Genomic DNA, 20,922 nt, shown 5'->3' on the forward strand with positions numbered 1-20,922 from the left:
GGTAACTACCATTCTTCTCTATGCTTCTATAAGTTCAATTTTGTTAGATTCCACATATGAGTGAGATAATGTGGCATTTATCTCTCTGTGCATGAATTAGTCCACTTAACATAATGTCCTTCAGGTTTATCCATCTTGTTACAAATGACAGGACTTCCTTGTTTTTTAAGGCTAAATCGTATTCTGTTGTGTATATGTAACACATTTTCTTTACCTCATCATCTATTGATAGACACTTAGGTTGGTATTATATCTTGGCTATTGTGAATAATGCTGCAATGAACCTGAGATTGTTGGTATCTCTGACATACTGATCTCATTTCCTTTGGATATATGCTCAGCAATGAGACTGCTGGATCATATGGTAGCTCGATTTTTAATTTTTTTGAGGAACCTCCATACTGTTTTCCATTATGGATATATCAATTTCCAATCCCAACAACAGTGTGCAAGCGTTCCCTTTCTCCACATTCTCACCATCACTCACTATCTTTTTTCTTTTGGATAACAGTCACTTTGACTGGGGTGAGTTAATATCTCATTATAGTTTTAATTTGTATTTCTCTGATGATTAATGTTGTTGATTTTTATATACCTCTTAGTCGTTTGTATGTCTTCTTCTGAGAAATGTCTATTCCAAATCTCTGCCCATTTTTAATTCGAGTTATTTGTTTTCCTGCTGTTGAGTTGTTTGACTTTCTTGTATATTTTGGATATTAACACCCTGTCAGATGTATGGTTTGCAAATATTTTCTCACATTCTATAGGTTGTCTCTTCACTCTGTTGATTGAAACAATCAGCTGCTGATTGGCTATGCAAAAGCTTTTTAGTTTGTTATACTTCTATTGTTTATTTTTGCTTTTGTTGCCTGTGCTTTTGGAGTCATGTCCAAAAAATCTTTTCTCAGACCAATTGTCATAGAACTTTTCCCTTATATTTCTCTCTAATAATTTTAAATTTTCAGGTCTTATATTTAAATCTTTAATCTATTTTGAGATGATTCTTGTATATGGTGTGAGATAAGGGTCCAATTTTATTGCTCTGCATGTGGGATGTCCAGTTTTCCCGCTACCATTTATTAGAGAGACTATCCTTTGCCCATTATGTGTTCTTAACATCTTTGTTGAAAGTCAGTTGACTGTAAATGAATGTATTTATTTGGGGGTTATCTATTGTGTTCCATTCCATATGTCTGTCTGCTTTTATGCCATAGCATGCTGCTTTGATTACTATAGCTTTGTAGTGGATTTTGAAGTCAAGTAGCATAATTCCTCTGGTTTTGTTCTTTTAGCTCAAAATTGCTTTGGCTATTAGGGTCTTTTGTGGCTCTAAATGAATTTTGGGATTGTTTTACTAGTTCTATAAAAATTTCTTTGGAATTTTTATGGAGAAAGTGATTGAGTGGGTGATTCACTCTGGAAGGGAGCCAGGAGGTGCTGAGCATTAAGCAACGAAGTAAAAGAAGGACTTTTCTACCCTATATGCTCCTCAGCAGTTCTTGTATTAAACCAGTCTTTTACTTGATGAATGTATTTTAAACATTACTGTATAGATCTTTAAAACCTGTAAATACTTAATTAAATGCTTTAAACCTAAAGTGTTCATTTTCTTAAGTAATTGAAAATATTGCTGGTATAAAATTACAGCTTCAAAGCAGGCTTACCAAAATGAAAAATAGATTTATGCATCTATAAAATTAAATGTGTATTGAGAACCGTAAGTAGACACCATTATTCTGAAGCAGCCAAATGGATAAAATATATTTTCCAAGCAGTTGCTCTGACCAAATAGAAACTAATTTCAGAAGGAAACCAAAATGATAAATTCTGTGAATAATGTATCTATTAATGTAATATGTGTTCTTTAATATTACAGCCTACCGATGCAACAAAGGTTGTCTCTCATCCAATTACGGGAGAAATTCAGGTATGAAGTTTTTTAAAAAGTCGCCATTATATAACCTTTTTTGATTCTTTTGCCGCTGGTTTACTGAAATTGTAAACACACTGTTAGGATTTTTCTTATTCTGTAACGTATACAGAACTGTAAAGGAAAAATGCAATTTTTTAGAATAGTATATTAATACAAATATATGTTTTATGAAGTCCAATCATAGCTATGTATTTCTATACTTTGAAATCTGCCTGGTATCTTAGCAGTGTCAACATGTTTTGTGCCTCAGTTTCTTTATATTTGTCTAATGTATTTTAAACATAACAGATTCTCCTGGAAATTTGAAGTTTCCTCTTTAAGAGTTTCATAAGTCTACTGGGTTTTTTCTTCTTTTAATCAAAAATTGCTTTAAAAATTGCTGAATAGTTCTTGTAGAGAAGTATTTTTCATACCATGGGTCATAACTGCTTTGTAATTTATAAAATTAGTTTAATAAATTTTCATCAGGAAAATAACATAAAAATAGATAAAGAAAAATATATAAAAATAAAAAGATCATCATCTTTTAAAATTCTCTCTGTGTGTTTTGATATGCATATATTTGTAATTGTGGGCCATAGTAAAAAAAGAAAAAAAAAAAAAAAAACTTTAAAACTTGCACCTTAGGTGATACCAAAAAGTAATTTAGAGTGAATAAGAAATAGGCCGGGCGTGGTGGCTCACGCCTGTAATCCCAGCTCTCAGGGAGGCAGAGGCGGGAGGATAGCTTGAGCCCAGGAGTTCGAGACCTGCCTGGGTAATACAGCGAGACCCCGTTCTCCACAAAAAGGAAAAAAAAAAGACAAAAGAAATAGTATATAGAAAGAATTAACACTATGAAATAGTAACTAATTGAAAATAGTATGTTCCAGATGAAAGAGTAAGTCTTAGCTGCATCTCTAATACATTCTAGAGGAAATTTTCACAAAAGACTTCACAAAGGATAACAGAAACTTGAATTAATTTGAAGATAAGCATAAAGAAAGGGAGATTATATTCCTAGGAGAAGAAACCGTACAATTAAAGGTACTGTTGTCCGAGAGTAATGGTTGAAGAATCAGCTTTGAGAAATAGGTTAAGACTAAATTAAAAAGAACCTTGAACATAATCCTAAGAATGTTAGCCACTACATAATATACCATGATCTCTATTTTGGAGTAAGAGAGAGACTATTGGAGAAGAATGTGTAATAAAAATTCATATGGCAGTGACCTACAAGAAATAGTATAAAGGGAAGGACATTGAGGCAAAGAAACCAATTAAGTGATTATCCAGGAACCCACTAGAAAGCAAAAGTGGAGTATGAGTGTGGAAATGGAGAAAATGTGCAGAAGGTTGACACGTTACTAAGAACAAACTAACAGTACTACCCTGATGACCTCTATCCTCCCGATCTGGCTGTTTCTCTGCTATTTCCAACTCCAGAAAGCCTGTTTTTCAGTGACCTCATCTTTCTTCGTTTCACAAGCAGCAAAGAAAATGCTAGAATTTCTGATTCTTAATAGCCTTCTTTCTCTTTCCTACTATTTTGAAACTTCTGTCCTTGGACTAGTATTTCTTTTGGACTTTTTTTTTGTTTTTATTGTTGTTGTTTGTTCTAATTTTATTTTGCTTTCCCTTAAGGAGTAAGATGGAATTCTGTAGTTAAAATTTACCCTGCTATTATTTCTTCTTAATTTGGGGGATATTTTCTTAAGGCAGTGATTTCAATTTATTATTATTATTATTATTATTATTATTATTATTATTATTATTATTATTTTCTTTTAGCAAAGGCTCATTTCTAATGAAACCTTATGTAGACACCCAAACCACAAATCTGTCAGCACTGGATGGAGTCGCTGTGATTGAAGATTGCTGGGGCATTCCATTCTCTCTCAGAGCTGACCCTGAGCAACTCTAGATGTTTCCTAAGGCTATACAGAGCAAATTTTGAAAAGCACTCTCTTCGGGTGGCCTGCAAGTTTTCATTTCAATAAGAAATGGTTTGGGTGCTTCATGACTTAAAAGAGGATTCTAAGGCTGGCAGAGAAAGGAGAGAATGGGGAAGTGTTTCTCTTTAAAGATCTGAAAGCTGTTTGAAATTTCAGTGGTATTAATTACAGGTTATTTTATATTCTATATTTCCATACCAGATTATAGCATACAGTTCTAAACTCCCTGTTTCTCCTCTTCTTTAATGGTTCTTTGCTTTCTTTTTCACTGTGCTTTTATTACGGTCAGGGACTCTAGTCTTTTCTGGATGGAGATAAGCAATTGAAGATGTATTTTTCTGACAGGAAACATAATAAGATAAAAATTATGCTAAAATGAGGATTTATTTTCATTATGAAGTTTTACAGGAAAGTGTGACTCATCTGAGTTATCCTATTTTAAATAGAAATGCAGCATGTCTGTTTTATATGGATTATTTTAAAAGTAGTATTTTTCTATATGGATTTGCCCTTGAAATATGTATCCCTTCCCCTCTATTATTTAATAAACAAAAGTAACATCAAACAGAATTAAGGTTTATTCTAAATGATGCCAAAAGAGTCTTTCAATTGTAAAAGAAAAAAAAAATGCTTAACTCAATTATTTTGAATTATGCAGTTTTCTCAAATATTTGTTTGAATTATGTCTTTTAGTATTCAGCCACAATTGTGCAGCAGCCAGTAGGCATCTATAAAACAATGCCTCTTCTTTCTTCAGCTTCTAAAATTAAAAAAAAAAAAAAAAGATTATTCTAGTATCTCACTCTATTAGGAAAGCTGGTACCGAAAGTTATCCATAGGTTTAATATCAGATAATGTAACATAAAAAAGAGGTAGTAATCTGTGTATTCTTAAATATTCTTACATTTCAATGCCAACAGCTTTATCTTTAAATAACAGTTCCACCCCGCTGCTAATTATTTGGCGAAATGCAAATAATACTTTATAATAATTTACCAATTAGTTAATTTCTTTTCAAAATTCTGGAAATTGTTGTTAATAAACGGTAACAACATTTACTATTTTCCTAAGAGTAGCAATTTAATTAAAAAATATAACCAGCATTCTAACATATGATTTTCCTTCTAAATAAACTTTAAACAGGCCAGGCCTTTTCACCATGGAAAGAATGAACAGCATGTTTGCTAGGAATTAAAATATGCCTGGGAGCTTTCAATTAAATTAGACATTAACTGGTCTGTTTGGTTTCAAATAAAATGAAAATGAAAGTTGATGCTTCTTACAAGAATTTTCTTAAAAACACATTAGTAAATATTGAATGATAATGTATAACATGCTTTTAAAAACTTATGGGATATTTTTCTGTCTCCTAAAGCTTCAAATTAACTATGATCTTGGAAATCTCATAATACATATTCTCCAAGCAAGAAATCTTGTTCCTCGAGACAACAATGGTTATTCTGACCCTTTTGTGAAAGTGTACCTTCTTCCAGGGAGAGGGTAAGTAAAATGAAGAAGTATTTCATCTCATGTTTTAAAACAATAGTATAGTGTTTTCTACTCTTTAATTTCAGCACCTCATTTTAATTGACTTGATTATCTTTTCCTTACTTTCCTCCACACGTCATATTTATTTATTTCCAATTAGTAAATAAGGTGGAATTAAAAACTTATAATTAAGCCTTACAAGGTTCTAGAAGAACAGTGATCAAAATGAAACCAGCCTCCAAGAGAGCAAATCAGCCTTTCAGTTGTGGAAACCACTCCTGTGATGAACTATCAGATTCATTATGACATCATTTAAGGAATTATTTGTGTCAAAGTTAAAGAATTGGCTTACCTTCCCAAATTTATCTGAGAAATCGATATTCAAGGACTCACAAGTTACTGTTTATTTTTATAGGATATGTGTATTTCCCAATATGTTAGTGTTGATTAAAGGGTTTCCTGATATATCCTTATTTGTAAGCATATTTCCAAATCACTGATTTAAAAATTATAAAATAACACAAAGTAATATTAGAAGTATTGACTTTGGTAAATAAATAAAAACTCTCTCTTTGAATCTCTTGTGTGATGTATAAATTGTTGATATAGTCAAGTGTTCTTTGGAGATATTTAACTTTCACATAAGGCAAATTGCTGTGATCTGGTATATAAGTCAGTACTCAAGGATAGTTTCAAAACACTGATTTGAACCCTACAAATTATTATCCTTCACTCGAACAATTCATATCAGCCAAATTAGCAAGATGGAAACATAAGATCAACAAATGGAGGTAAAATAAAAGGAATTTTGAGTTGGTAATTTAAATAAACTGGTTTTATTTTTTATTCATTTTCCTTTTAATTTGTGGAGTGACATTTGAATTTTCCCTTTAACTTGGAAATTTTCCACTGTGGCACACAAGGAATAATTTGACCCACCATATACCCATCACGCAACCTCAACAGTTATCACTTAGTGACCAATCACGTTTCATTTTTCCTCATACACTCCCTTAATCTAGATTATTTTGAAGTAAATCTCAGCTATTATAATTATTTCTGCAAATATTTTAGTATATGTTTCTGAAAAATAAAACTCATTTAAAAATAACCTTAATACCTTGTATAAACACAATTTTAAATTGTTCAAATAATTGTTTGGTTGCCTCATAATATTTTCCTAGTTGGTTTGATGATCTAATTGATATTTACAGAATATACTACCCGTCAATAGCAAATTACATATTCCCTTCAAGTACACATGGAGCATTCACCAAAATAGACTATTTTCTAGGACATAAAATAATCTCTGGCAAATTTAAAAGCATTTTAATTATGTGAAGTGTATTCTTTGACTATAGTTGGTTTGTTTAAACAAGATCCAAATTAGAGCTATATGCTGCACTTGAATCTGCTGCTTAGTATTTATATCACCGCAGGCAGATCACCAATTTCTTTGAAATTCAGTATTCTTGTCAACCCTGAGAGCCAAGGTAGGCAGAATCATCATTTTTAGCTTGTCAGGAGAACCAAATTAGATAATACTCAGAAAATAATTTTTAAATTGCCAGGTGCTATGTCAAAGTTAGTTCACAGATTTTAATTTCCTCCTTCTCAATAATTTTATTTTAAAAACTTGGAATTGTTGGTATGGTTGCTCTAGTTTTACTTTATTGAACATTTTGAAAAACCAATAATTTTATGTAGAGATTACCAGTAGTCACACAGTACAGGAAAAGGTTGTTTTTGTTTTATGTTCATTCATTTATATCTATATATAGTAGTTGTAACTATAATTTGGCAATATCTTTTGTAGTTTAAGAATAACAACAAGGCCGGGTGTGGTGGCTCATGCCTGTAATCCTAGCACTTTGGGAAGCCGAGGCGGGTGGATCACGAGGTCAGGAGATCGAGACCATCCTGGCTAACACGGTGAAACCCTGTCTCTACCAAAAATACAAAAAATTAGCCAGGCGTGGTGGTGGGCATCTGTAGTCCCAGCTTCTCAGGAGGCTGAGGCAGGAGAATGGTGTGAACCCGGGAGGTGGAACTTGCAGTGAGTCGAGATCGAGCCACTGCACTCCAGTCTGGGAGACACAGCGAGACTCCGTCTCAAAGAAAAAAAAAAAAAAAAAAGAATAACAACAAACTGATAACTTCATTCTGCATTTGATTTGAGTCATTAGACCTTCATTGTTATTTATGACAATATTATGATACAAGGGGAAATCACTGCCAAGGATTTGTCTGTAATTAACATTTGTAAATGCAAGAATGAAACTAAAGCATTGTTGTTTATATTCTATATTCTCTAATGATATCCTGGAATACGGAGTACCTACCTTTTATTTATTACAGGATATGTGTCAAGTAGAATGTTACAAACTTAAAGAATCATGAAGGACAGGCAGGTAACACGAATCTGTCAGTCCATTCTGGGGTGAGCAACAAGGAATGGTGGGAACCATGGTGAAATGGAGAACAAACACCCCACCTAAAGCTATCCTCCTGTGGTTTGACAAATAAAACATCCCTACTTGGTGAGGTTTGACTCAAAAGCAGCTAATAAGCTGCTCCTATTCAGTTCCTAGGTCTTGCTTTCAATTACACTCCTAATTATTAGACAAGCAGAGGCCTTGGAATGTATTACACTTGCAAGGTATTATTTTCACTATAGTTCTAGCATTATTTTCTGCCTCATGTCATTTATATGTTATGGAATAGCTCTTCTAGTTATTATTTTCATATTTTCTTTCTTATTTCTGTTCCTAACTGTTTTCTTCCTATCTTTTCTACTTTCCTGTTTTACCCTTCACTCTTGCTCTTGGAATCAATGCAGTCAAGTCATGGTTGTCCAGAATGCAAGGTAGAGTTGTTTCTCTTTCAGTGTCAAGCTATGCTGTTATGCCTTGAATTATGCTTTTTGCATTTTGATGTACATTCACTTGCACTTCAACGTGGGCTGTAATTTGTATTTTTCTACATGTTTGTATCTATTGAATCAGCACTACAACAAATTGTTCTGAGCATATTTCTAAATAGCTTTAGCAGATGTGTGCAATAGAACACAGAAAAGTAGAAAATATTAAAAACATAGAAACGATGAATAAAATATATTATTACCATGAAATTAGACATAACTAAAGTCTCATTTATAATCTATTCACTAAAACTCATTTAGCTTCTCACATAATAATCATGAGTTAAGTTCTCTTGAGTCTTCTACTGAAATAATATAGTCACTTTTCAAAAGTAATTAATGGGTCTTCCGGATGTCCAGTGCAGGTGTGTATCCCATCGGGTGCGGTGACTCACGCCTGTAATCCCAGGACTTTGGGAGGCCGAGGTGGGCGGATGATGAGGTCAGGAAATTGAGACCATCCTGGCTAACATGGTGAAACCCCATCTCTATGGGGCTTTTTGTATTTTTTTGTATTTTGTAAAAATACAAAAAATTAGCTGGGGGTGTGTTGGCAGGCGCCTGTAGTCCCAGCTACCCGGGAGACTGAGGCAGGAAAATAGCATGAACCTGGGAGGTGGAGCTTGCAGTGAGCCGAGATCGTGCCACTGCACTCCAGCCTGGGCGACAGAGTAAGACTCTGTCTCAAAGGAAAAAAAAAAAAAGATAATAGGTGTTTGAACTTGGTCCCTCACTTGAACCTAATGTTGAAACATTTTCAGGCCTTTATAACTTCTGCCCCACAAAATTTCTGCTATGCAATGTAGAATGCCATAATTGGCTTGCTGTAGTATATTGGCAATAAGATAGTCTTCCTTTGTTCCCAATAGTAGGAGTGTTTTCTAATGCAGCTCATAACAAGTTGCATCATAACACTGTCAACTAAGGCAATTTCTTAGTACATAGCCAAAAGCATTATTTTGCACATCTCTCATTGCATTATAAATTAAGTGTGTCATTTAGTTGGGAAGGCAAATCATGTATGATCTGTAGCAATAGGGTGATGAGGATTTTAATCCCACCCAGATTATTAATGGTACAGCATTCGTTTTTGTCTGTGACATTAAAATTTCACACATTTACTACTAATGAGCTGTTTCCCAAATGAGGCTGTTTCTGATTTTTAAAAGCATAAATATGTAAATATTTCAAACAATAGGATTAGTTACCACAGCCTTGCTATTGCCCAGAAACTTTTTGTTTCCTTACAGCTACATAATTGTGGCAAACAATGTAATCGACACTGTGATAGATTCCTTGTTATGGCTGGTTCTCTCATCACAGAACACAATCCAGGTCTCTCAGGCTGATATGCAAAATTAGTTTTGTTTCAAAGAAATAGTATTATTTTTAGAATAGATATTTTTAATCACATTATTCAGAATCTCCCTATCTTTTATATATAGAAACATGGGGAAAATTATCAGAATGATAGAGATTGTATTTAACTTAGAAAAGAGAGAATATTTTATAAATTATAAATAATGGCATGTCTTAGATAACTGTTTAAAAGATCTAGAAGCTACTCTCTTGTCTTTCATTTAGAAATCACTTTCACCATGTCTTTGAGAATTGTCAGTGTAAGAGGGAATTATATTGACAAGGTACTGACATTGTAAGTTAGACTATGGAAGCCAATGAGTGAGGTCCTTAAGAACTTGCGTTTGAATTTTAGCCCTGTCACTTAGAAGCTGTAAGATTTCTCTAAAACTATTTTTCTCTTCTGCAAAATAGGAATAATAACAGCTCCCTTCACAGACTTTCTGTGAAATACATGAAATAAATACATCAAAAGTGATAAGCATAATGTCTGGAACATAATCAGCTTTCAATCAATGGTAGTTGTTATTATTATTGCTAGGAATGTGTATCATACATTTTATGTAACCAATGGTTAGTTGTCTCTGCAACAAAAAGGTACAGAATGCTTGAGCTACTGAATTATACTGAATTATTTAAAAATACTATGTAGAAAATTAAACAATTTTTCTTTAATAATAAAATGTAATACGTCTTTCATTCTTAAATTAAAAATGAAGTCCTGTTAACTAGTTAAAAATTACACTGATCTAGTTTCCTTGTCTTCTTTATTTTCTTCTTTCCACCTTCTGATCAATATACTCAAACTCTGAAGGGCCAAATGTCAGGCAAGATAAGGTGAGAGAATGACAAGGAAAAGGTCTGGGTCATGCATGAACTCAATACTTTCTCTTGGATAATTAAGAAATGGAAATGAGCATACATGAAGGGCCTCGTTCTGATTTTCTCTCATCACACTGTTGAGCAAAGTGAAAATATTTTCTCATTACTGAGATTTTGTTATGAATGTAATAATTATTTTTAGCTATCATTATATCTGGAAGCCCAGTTCCTGGCTGAACCTTTCTCTAAACAGCATTGGTAGCCTATCAAACCATTTCCTCTGGGACCTATGGAAGGCAGGTACAGGTGTTGTGTGTATTTACAATATGATGTCCAAAACGTATTTTACTTCAATAGATTTTAAAGGAAAACAATATACAAGCATGTTCTAAGGATCACCGAACATTTACTTAGCACAGACTATGTGTCAGACACTGTGCCAGGTGCAGGGGTTACAATTGACAATGTAGCCATAGTCTCTGCCATCAGAGAGCAAAGAGGAAAATAAAATGATAGACAATAAGCACACCATTACACCATTAAACAGAGCTTACAAAATGGGATACAGGTTGTACTTTTTCTAAATTAAGAGAAACAACCTCAGAGGAGTAATTTTGAAAAACGTGTGTGTGTGTGTGTGTGTGTGTGTGTATAGTAAGTTTAGTAAAGGAAAACCAGATAAAACAGTAGAAATGAATACCTTCAATGTTTTAGATTATTTTATAAAAGTAGATACATCAAAGAAGCCTTCAAATTTCATTATCTTTTCTCAATTTTTCTTTTTAAATTAAAAAATATGTATATAAAACTGTTTTCCTGCTGGTCTTGAGTAGAATAATTGAATTTCAAATACTTTTTCAGACAGCCGTAAAAGTAGATATACCTATGCATGACAAAATAACCAATAAAAACAAATAAAAAAATAAACTACTAGTACTTTGGGAGCCTGAGGAGGGCAGATCGCGGGGTCAGGAGATGGAGACCATCCTGGCTAACATGGTGAAACCCCGTCTCTACTAAAAATACAAAAAACAACAAAAAAAAATCAGCCGGGGGTGGTGGCAGGCGCCTGTAGTCCCTGCTACTGAGGCTGAGGCAGGAGAATGGTGTGAACCCGGGAGGCAGAGCTTGCAGCAAGCCCAGATGGCGCCACTGCACTCCAGCCTGGGTGACAGAGCCAGACTCCGTCTCAAAAAAATAAACAAACAAACAAACAAGGCAAAACTTCAAGGGGGTGAAGTTTTAGATATTTTTTGATAAGCATCATGTCCCATCTTTATGTATTGACCTTTTTATTTTCCCTTAATAAACTTCTTTGATTATTAGATATAATTGTCCTAATTTCCCTAATGTTAAATCATTAATGTAATCTTCCCTCAAGAGAATATAGTGTGTTTACTAGACAAGAAAGGAAAGGGAGGATGGACTCCGCTTATTTCTCAGCTTGACTTCATGCTCACATTCAAGAATCCCCCTGTTTACCTGCCTACCTTCAACTTGTAAATCCACAGATTTTGATATGACTATTTTGTGTGGAGTTTTAAATTGTGTTAAGTGGCAACACAGTTCATTGAAATTGTGTACGATATGATCAGAGCATGGTAGTTATAAAACAAGTGTTATTGAAGAATGGCTTCGTGTGACCAGCTCTGTGTGTCAGGAAATGCAAGTGCAAAAAATACTGCAAAGGCTTTCATCGGTGTTTAGGAGTAAGCTGTTTTTATTTTCATTAATTCTAAAGGCAATGGATGTTTTAGGTCTGGAGAGAATTGGAGAATCAAACTCATTACTATGTTTAAGATAGTCTATTAAAATGAACATTTTAACTTTTGTCCAATCAGTTTAGGTTATTTCTAAATGTATCTGGTCAAACATCAGTATTTATCAGTATTTATAATAAGTAGGCCTAATTGTTCCACAACACTCGCTTAGGATATACCATTCAGGATTTCCCTAGGCAACTCTAAAGATGGCCTAACTTGCTCATGATGTTTGTAATGTGTGTGTACACATTATACATAATTTATATTATATGTATTAAAATTATATATTTAAATTGAGATGGATAATTTTAGATTATAAAGAAGACAAACTCGATACTGCAGGTAGTGAAGCCTGCAATTAAGAAAATAGATGGATGTCACATTTTATGATGGGCCTAATCAACTGAGTTCATATAACATTTATTTAAGAGCAAAAAATCAAATTACCTATGTTTGAATCCTGGTCCTACCAGTTAATAACTATGCAACTTTGACAATATGCCTTAATTTTTCTGAGCTTCAAGTTTTCTCGCCTATAAAATGGAATAAGAAGTAATACCTGTAAAATGGGGTTAATGTGAGTATTACATGAGTTAACACATGAAAAGCACTTAGAACTTTACCAGAGGAAAGAATAGGCATTTAATAAATGTTAGTTATGACTTTAATATGCTTACTTTTAAAAATGCTTTTCTTGTATGAATTAAATACTTACTCATATGTCAATACAATACAAGGGTTTTTTAGTTGATAGAGATGTACAATTCCTGATACAGAGTTGGCATTCAATAATTTTTGCTAGGTGTATAAGTGAAAAAAAAGACTAAATGTGGATTTGAACAATTTGAATAACAATTATTCACATGTATGGATTAAGAAAAGATAGGGACTGATAAATCCCTTCAAAGATACTTCAATACTACTGCAGACTATTTTAATATATATTGGCAGACCCAGAACTTTAGTGATAGTACATGGGTTTGCATTTGGTATTAATTCCCATCTTGTTAAACAAATTGTATATTTTTTAGAACTTAAAAAGCATAATTTTATTACTATTCACTATATTAGATAAATCTTAATATGGTTTCCATAACCTCACCACCTTGATAAGTAAGTCCAAAACCAACAGAGGCTTTAAAACTCATACTACCATGTGTTTGTTTCCTATGTATATTCACATAGGAGAATAGCCATGATTCTAAAGTAGCAATCCATGTTGACTATTAACTTAAAAGTAGTCACTAATTCTTTCTATGTCACTATCAAATTAAAGTTATTAACTCTATGTATTAATTTCTATGTATTATGTCTGTGTAGACACTTTTTTGTAGACATGAATTCTATCACCATCAAATTAAGTCATTAATTCTGTTACCATCAAAAAAGAATCCAAAACTAAATTTAAAGCAACATATCTTACTAAAAATTTTTGAATTTTTCATTATGAAATATTTCAAGTTTACTAAAAATTATAGAAAATACCCTAACAAATATCTGTGTGCTTGCTCTCCAATTTTGTCAAATCTCAAGATTTTGCTATATTTGTTCTAGATGTTTTAAAATAAAAGATAATACCCTGAGGCCCTCTGAAATCACTTCCCTGTCCATCAAAAAAACTCACTAAATTGAATTTAATATTCATAATTTACAAGTTTTCTTATAATATTAATATATGTATGTCAAATATACATGTATATGTGATGTGTAATCTTATTTCACATGATTTTATCTTTGTACCATTATACCATACTATATTAAGTGTTTGATCAAAACTTTTTTCAAGATATATCCATCTTGATATATGGAGGCTTTTAAAATTTTTTTAATTGATTTTCAGTGCCACTTACTATTTCATTGAAATGAATATATCATAATGTATTTATTCTTTCTTCTATTGGCTTAGTATTGAAATAATGTTACAATTAATGTTCTTGAACAAATTCCTTGTTCACAGGTAGGAGAATTTATGGTAGAAGTGGAATTAGTAGAAATTGATTATTTGGATGTTTGGGTATATAAGCTTAAACTTCACCAGATATTGACAAATTTATCCAAAAAGTGCATATAGAAACTTCCTATCCACAGTCTATGAGAGCTCCTCTTTCTTTAAATCATTGTCTATATATTTCCCTAAAATTGTTTGTAATTTATCTTGAGTGACAACTGTCAAATTGTGTACATTCAAATTGGTTGAAGTGGGAGGAACACTGCTTTATGTCAATTGGATTCAGCTCACAATGGCTGACTTGTGAAGTGTTATGAAACACCAACTCGGTGCTTCTTAATGTTGGCTACACATTAGATTCACCTTGGAGCCTTCAAAAATCCTAATATTCAAGCCTCATTCCAGACTAATTACATCAGACTTTCCTTCGAGGGGTAAGAGGGAAGTGGGTGGAGGGTTGACTGACCCACCTCCCAGCACCAGAACTCAGGTGATCCCATTATGCAGTCAATGTTAAGAATTATTTCCCTTGTATCTGACTGGTAAGAAGATAAAATCAGAGAGACAGGGAAAGTACTTGCCTGTAGGCCCATCTTTAAAAGTAAGTGGTGAGCTGGAGTTTGATTCTCAATAGCTTTCTCTAGAATGTGTAGGTAAATTAGTGGCTGGGGAAAATTTCCAGGCATCCAGGATATGGCAATACTTGAGACCAGGAATGTAGCAAGAGTTAGTTTGGCTATACTTTGGAATAGAACTACAGATTACAAGGGACAGGATCCAGCCCCTTTTAGGGAAAGGCAACTTGTGAAGTCCAGACATATGTAAAGACTCCCAGACAAAGAGGCTGGTTTACAGGACTCTAGTGTCCACCAGAGATGAAGTATTATTTAGAACGTGAGACATAAGCTTAGGCAGAAAATTCAGAAAAAAAGCAGTGAAAGTTAGAGAAAGGCCTTGTCTGTGTGGGCACCATTTGGTAATAGCAAATAACAGTAATCTAATTTCAACCCCATCAGTTGGTGACAGCTATACATGTTCTGACAGACTTAATTAGGATATGCTTTGAAAATTAAGTTGTTTTTAAATGTGTAGCATATAAGCTTCTAATTGGTGCTCAGAGGAAATGGAAAGTAAAGGATCAATGCAAATGTCCCAAGTTATAATAATTGAGGAAAGATTTTATTTGGTTCATCAATTGTAAAATAACATATTGACATAAACCAAAAATTTATATTTAATTAAAATTGCTTTGTAACTGCATTAAATATACTATACCAAGAGTATTGGAATATACTTTAAATATTAGATAACAAGTGTTTATGGAATGTCAGCCACAGCAACAGCCATTCTTCATCTTTTTCTCAATCAGTACAGTCATTACAATGTTTTAGTTTTGCTTTTCCATACATGCAAAACTATAGGAAAGTTAAACACCAAATTACTGTTTATTGGGCAATAACATTGATGTTACCATTTAGTTCATATAATTATCTCCTATGTTCAGGAAAGAGTAAGATTTCTAAATTATAGTATAGTTAGAACACCTACAAGCATTTCTTTAAAAAAATAATCTTTAGAGCAAAGAAAACTACAAGCATCCAACATATTTTTAAGTTGTCACTGTGCATTCAAGGTTTAAGACATGAGGATGATGAGATAATTATATAGTGATTTGAAATAAAATATCTTGAATAGTCTGCATGTCCTTTAGTTTAACTGTGAAGTCATCAACTAAGGTGAATAATCAAGATAACTCTTTCTTTTCTCCCAATTCAGTGCTGAGTACAAGAGAAGGACTAAATATGTCCAGAAAAGTCTTAATCCTGAGTGGAATCAAACAGTAATTTATAAAAGTATTTCCATGGAACAGGTATGTAAAGATTATTTCTAGGTGACAGAATTAGGCTGATATAAGTACAGTGATAGCACAATTATTCAAAAATTGGGATCTATATACATTTTGCCAATCAAACAGAAAAAGTTGAGTAAAATACATGTAAGAAATGTAACCAATGGAAAAAAAATGAGTGACGTTTAAACATAGGGTGAAAGTAAATGTGCACATTTTAACAAAGCAGCCAAAACATAAACAAATAAAATAAGAAAACTAGTGGAATATTTTCCATTGATTATTTCAGAATTTAAAATTGTTAATAGACTAAGCCACAGTTATCAAATTTGAGAGGGAAATATATTTTCCAACTGGCTATATTTTGACTTTCTTACACAGTATACAGAAAAAATAAGATTCAATGCATAGAACTGTATTACTCCACCAGACAATATTTTAGGATCTCAGCTCTTTGCTAAATTGAGGCCTCCTAAGAATCTGGCATTGTGGTGCTAAACTCTACAGAAGAACGCAAAATGATGACTAGTATAGAGTTATCACCACAGATAAGTAACTGTAGGCAAAATTACACTAATGTGCTTCTGAAAATCTGCATTTTTATAACTTTGCTTGAGTAACAGACAATAACTGAAATGTATAAAGTTGAATTCAGAGAGAAGACTACAAAGACAGTTCCCACATAAACCAATTTACAAGTGAACTGTCTTTCAAAATCAGGTTCTTAATTTGTCTTCTAGTAGATTAATTTGATTACAAAAATGAAGCTGGATATAAATTATAATCTGGGTTTGTGAATTTAAAATAAACTCACCTGCAGAAATAAGACAATGCTACTAAGTTTTTTAGAAATTGCTGAAGCATCTAATCCAAATACTTCATCTATATAATACTAGACGTTTTTGCAATCTATCAATTTGTTATATTTAGAGTACTTATAAATTCTGATTTCTATTTTTGAAAATGAGGTGGGGATACAATAAATAGGAATTATCATTTTATTCACAAAATAATAATGTTCCATATGATCAAACACTAGAGTGCAAAATCATTCAAATTTTATGTAATATTTAATATATTTAAACTACATAGTTTTTGGTAAAATTTTAAGTATTTTCACATAAATGGAAGGAGTTTAAGGAAATAAAAATAAATATGTCTACTGTATATGTATAATGAAACTGTATGATGGAAAGATAGGTTAATTAGATTTCTATTTGAACTATATAGCTCAAGAAGAAAACACTGGAGGTGACAGTTTGGGATTATGATAGATTTTCATCCAATGACTTCCTTGGGGAGGTAAGCCTCTGACTTCCTTTCCCTTATTTGCTGCTATGGTAAACCACCAATTAAAGCATGATGCAAAGCATATTTCTGAAGTTTATAAGATAGCCATTTCTGCATAAAATCTTTTGGCAGATAGAATTTATTTCCTGATTTACTCTTTGAGTAGATTAATACCAACTCAAGAAATGATTTTCACTCTATCACTTGATGTACTTTATAATTAATTTCTAAGATGAAATTTTGTTTCAATAGGAAGGTATGCAATCATACTGTGAGTCCAAATGAGATTTGAAGTAATAAATTTATTATATTATAAAATGGCCTGGACTTTTCAAAATGCATTTACAGTTTCTTTAATTGATTCGATGTGACATATTGCATTGTTATTTATAATTAAGTTTCCTGAGAAAAATTGCTGAAAACATTTTAAGAAGCAAAACTATAAGTAAGAGAAAACAATACAAACAATTTTTACATTAACATCAAGGAATCAAAATAACCTAATTGTATGCCTGTATCAGAATATCTCATATACCCCATAAATACATACACTTACTGTGTACTTGTAAAAATTTAAAAGCAAACAAATAACCTAATCATGAAATTGGTAGAGTGAACAAATCTTGTGATTTTTTAAAATCTATTATATATATACACACATTGTTTATAGATATATATACATTGTTTATATATATGAACATAATACATACATTGTTTATACATAGGAACATTATATGTATAATGTAGATATGTACACATTGTATAATGTAGATTATATATGATATGTTGTATATAGACATACATTGTATATATATGTATTATACATTGTATACATAATGTGTATATACATACAATGTATATGTGTCTATATATACTATACAATTATATGTATAGTGTATATATGTTTATGTACACATATATACAATGTATATATACTATACATATTATATATTATATATAATATATATACACACATACACATTGTTTAGTGTTCTGCTTAGGGTAGAAGTTATGAATATTAAAAATAATCTCCAAAACCTACAAAATATGATATCCTTTTGATAGAGATTATATAAAACAGTTGTGTAATCAAGGTGATAATGAGGCCTTGTTTGGTTGTTAATACTTTGCACCTCTCTTTTCACCAAAACCAGAGCATTTGACCCTTACCTTCTAGCTCCATCCAGCTCTAGCCACTTGGACTAATCTTGATCTTAGGCAGGAGTACTCTAGATTAGTATTATGTCTGACTTTATGTCTAAAAAAAGTGACTTATTGAAGTCCTTCTAATTTATGGTCTTATGTTTACATGAGCCTAAAGCATATATCCATTGGTCTGGTTTTCATTTCTTTTTAGCTCATCATATCTAAGATGTCAGCAACTGCAAAATGCACCAATGTACTAAGAAAAAAAAGTTGCCAATCATCAAACCACGACAAAATGTGTTAGTCATATCCCTATTTCAAATGTGAACTAAAGTGTGTTTTAAAATAGAATAAATAAATTTATAATTGCAACTTGCTCATTCTTTTCCAGTTTGTCTCTTTTGTGACTAAAATCAAACATTTTTCAAGGTTGCTAGTCCAGTTTAAGATTAGAATGAGTTATGAGTTCTTTTTTTCTTTTTTTCTTTTTTGAGACAGAGTCTCGCTCTGTCACCTGGGCTGGAGTGTGGTGGCGTGATCTCAGCTCACTGCAAGCTCCACCTCCCAGGTTCATGCCATTGTCCTGCCTCAGCCTCCCTCGTAGCTGGGACTACAGGCGCCCGCCACCACGCTTGGCTAATTTTTTTTTTTGTAGTTTTAGCAGAAATGGGGTTTCACCATTAAGATTAAAATGAGTTCTTACAACAAAAAGAAGTTTTGTTTTATGAACAGATTGACTTGTGACCCTTTTAACATCATATCCAAATAATTTATTTAATACTCAAAAATTTTATACAGTTCAGTTCAAGCAAACATTTATTAAGCATCTAGTATGTAAAAGACATTGTTTCCAGTATCATTGGTGAAGAAAAATGAAGAAGAAAGAGTCATCATCCTCAAAAGTTATACTGTATTCCTTGGTTTATAGCCTTTAATAAATTTTAGAACATAGAAAAAGTAATGAATTAATCATACTTTAATCCCTAAATTTCATTGATTTGTTACACTTTTTTTCAGGTATTGATTGATTTATCTAGCACATCTCACCTCGATAACACTCCAAGGTGGTATCCTCTCAAAGAACAGACTGAAAGCATTGATCATGGCAAGTCACATTCCAGTCAGAGCAGCCAGCAGTCCCCAAAGCCATCTGTTATCAAAAGCAGAAGCCATGGTATCTTCCCTGACCCATCAAAGGGTAGGAAATATTTTTTAAGCAGATAAAGCTTTGTGTCTATTTGTTCAGTCTGTATCTTCTTAGTGTGAATGTTTGTACATTTAACATGTATTAATAGACTAGACATGACTGGAAAATACTTAATATAATGTCATGCAAAGAGTGATGGATATGGAGTCAGGAGAAATGGGCTTTATTCTCAGAATATCACCCATACTTAGGTGTAGGACTTTGTAATCTTCACTTCTCTAACTGTCCATTTTCCAACATGTAAAATGGAGGCGGTTTGACTATATGAGCTGTTTGGTCTATTCCACCTCAAAATCCATGATAACATGATTTCAGAAAATGCATTTGCATATTTCATAAAGGTAATATAAAAATTCCTACTGGTTCATTGACTAGACATAATCATTATTACCATTAAGGTATAATCCTTCTACTTATTGAATCTCTAGTTGTCCATAAATATTGTCTTACCCAATAAAGATAATTTTGCATGCTACTTTTTATTTATCATACAAAGAATATTTTCCTTTATCATCAGAACAATTGGTATGCTGAACTTAAGTCTTTCCTAAATGTTGAACTCAAGCTAATTTTTTAATAATTATTATTATTTTTTAAATAACAGTGCCATACATTGGGTTTGACAATATGCAAATATGCACACCACTCTCATTCAAATGAGCTTTTCCTTTGAGAGGTTCATTACCAGCTGTCCTACAACACAACATTAATCCTCATCATAAACTGAGTTACTGCCTCTGTGGGATAAAACATGTGGTACCTTACCTACATATACTGAACTATTTATAAATATTAAATATAATTTTTATATTGGACTTGAGTATTACTTCCTTGTCACCTTTTCTAGGAAAGTCCATCAAATTGAAAAGTGGTTCTTTGTACATGAGATTCTCTGAATCATAAATGCAAGTGTTCTAGGAGATGAGAAAGTGAGTCCATGTCCAGTAGGCCACTGAGTTGGTGTCATAAACCACTGACTACGAGTGCTGTAGATAATTTATTAATGAGTTTTATAGACCATTTATGGGTTCTACTTAGCCATCTCAACTCTTATCTTGCTTAACATTCTGCAAGATCATTAGTATAAAGAGCTCTCTCTATGACTGCCTTAGAAAATATGTGATCCATACATTCTCTACAATAGTTTGAGGCATGATTCTACCATCTCCACATTTAATATGTCCTAGTGACTCACATCCTTCATCCTGTTTTTACTTAAAACTCCTCCTGTGTACCGTCTCCTACCTGACCTCTACTGGAATT

The 20,922-nt window shown here is 32.5% G+C and overlaps 1 protein-coding gene across 1 annotated transcript in view; it reads left to right on the plus strand.

Moving 5' to 3' along the window:
• Positions 1 to 20,922, plus strand: part of PCLO (piccolo presynaptic cytomatrix protein) — a 398,423-nt gene that overhangs the window by 313,011 nt on the left and 64,490 nt on the right. The window contains exons 14-19 of the mRNA XM_023226631.1: positions 1,877 to 1,927; positions 5,243 to 5,367; positions 8,195 to 8,221; positions 15,944 to 16,037; positions 17,247 to 17,318; positions 19,470 to 19,650. Of these exons, the coding sequence (XP_023082399.1) occupies positions 1,877 to 1,927; positions 5,243 to 5,367; positions 8,195 to 8,221; positions 15,944 to 16,037; positions 17,247 to 17,318; positions 19,470 to 19,650 (550 nt within the window). The remainder of the gene's footprint in view (positions 1 to 1,876; positions 1,928 to 5,242; positions 5,368 to 8,194; positions 8,222 to 15,943; positions 16,038 to 17,246; positions 17,319 to 19,469; positions 19,651 to 20,922) is intronic.

Source organism: Piliocolobus tephrosceles, chromosome 8, assembly GCF_002776525.5.
Source record: "Piliocolobus tephrosceles isolate RC106 chromosome 8, ASM277652v3, whole genome shotgun sequence".
In the NCBI taxonomy this organism is placed as follows: Eukaryota; Metazoa; Chordata; class Mammalia; order Primates; family Cercopithecidae; genus Piliocolobus; species Piliocolobus tephrosceles.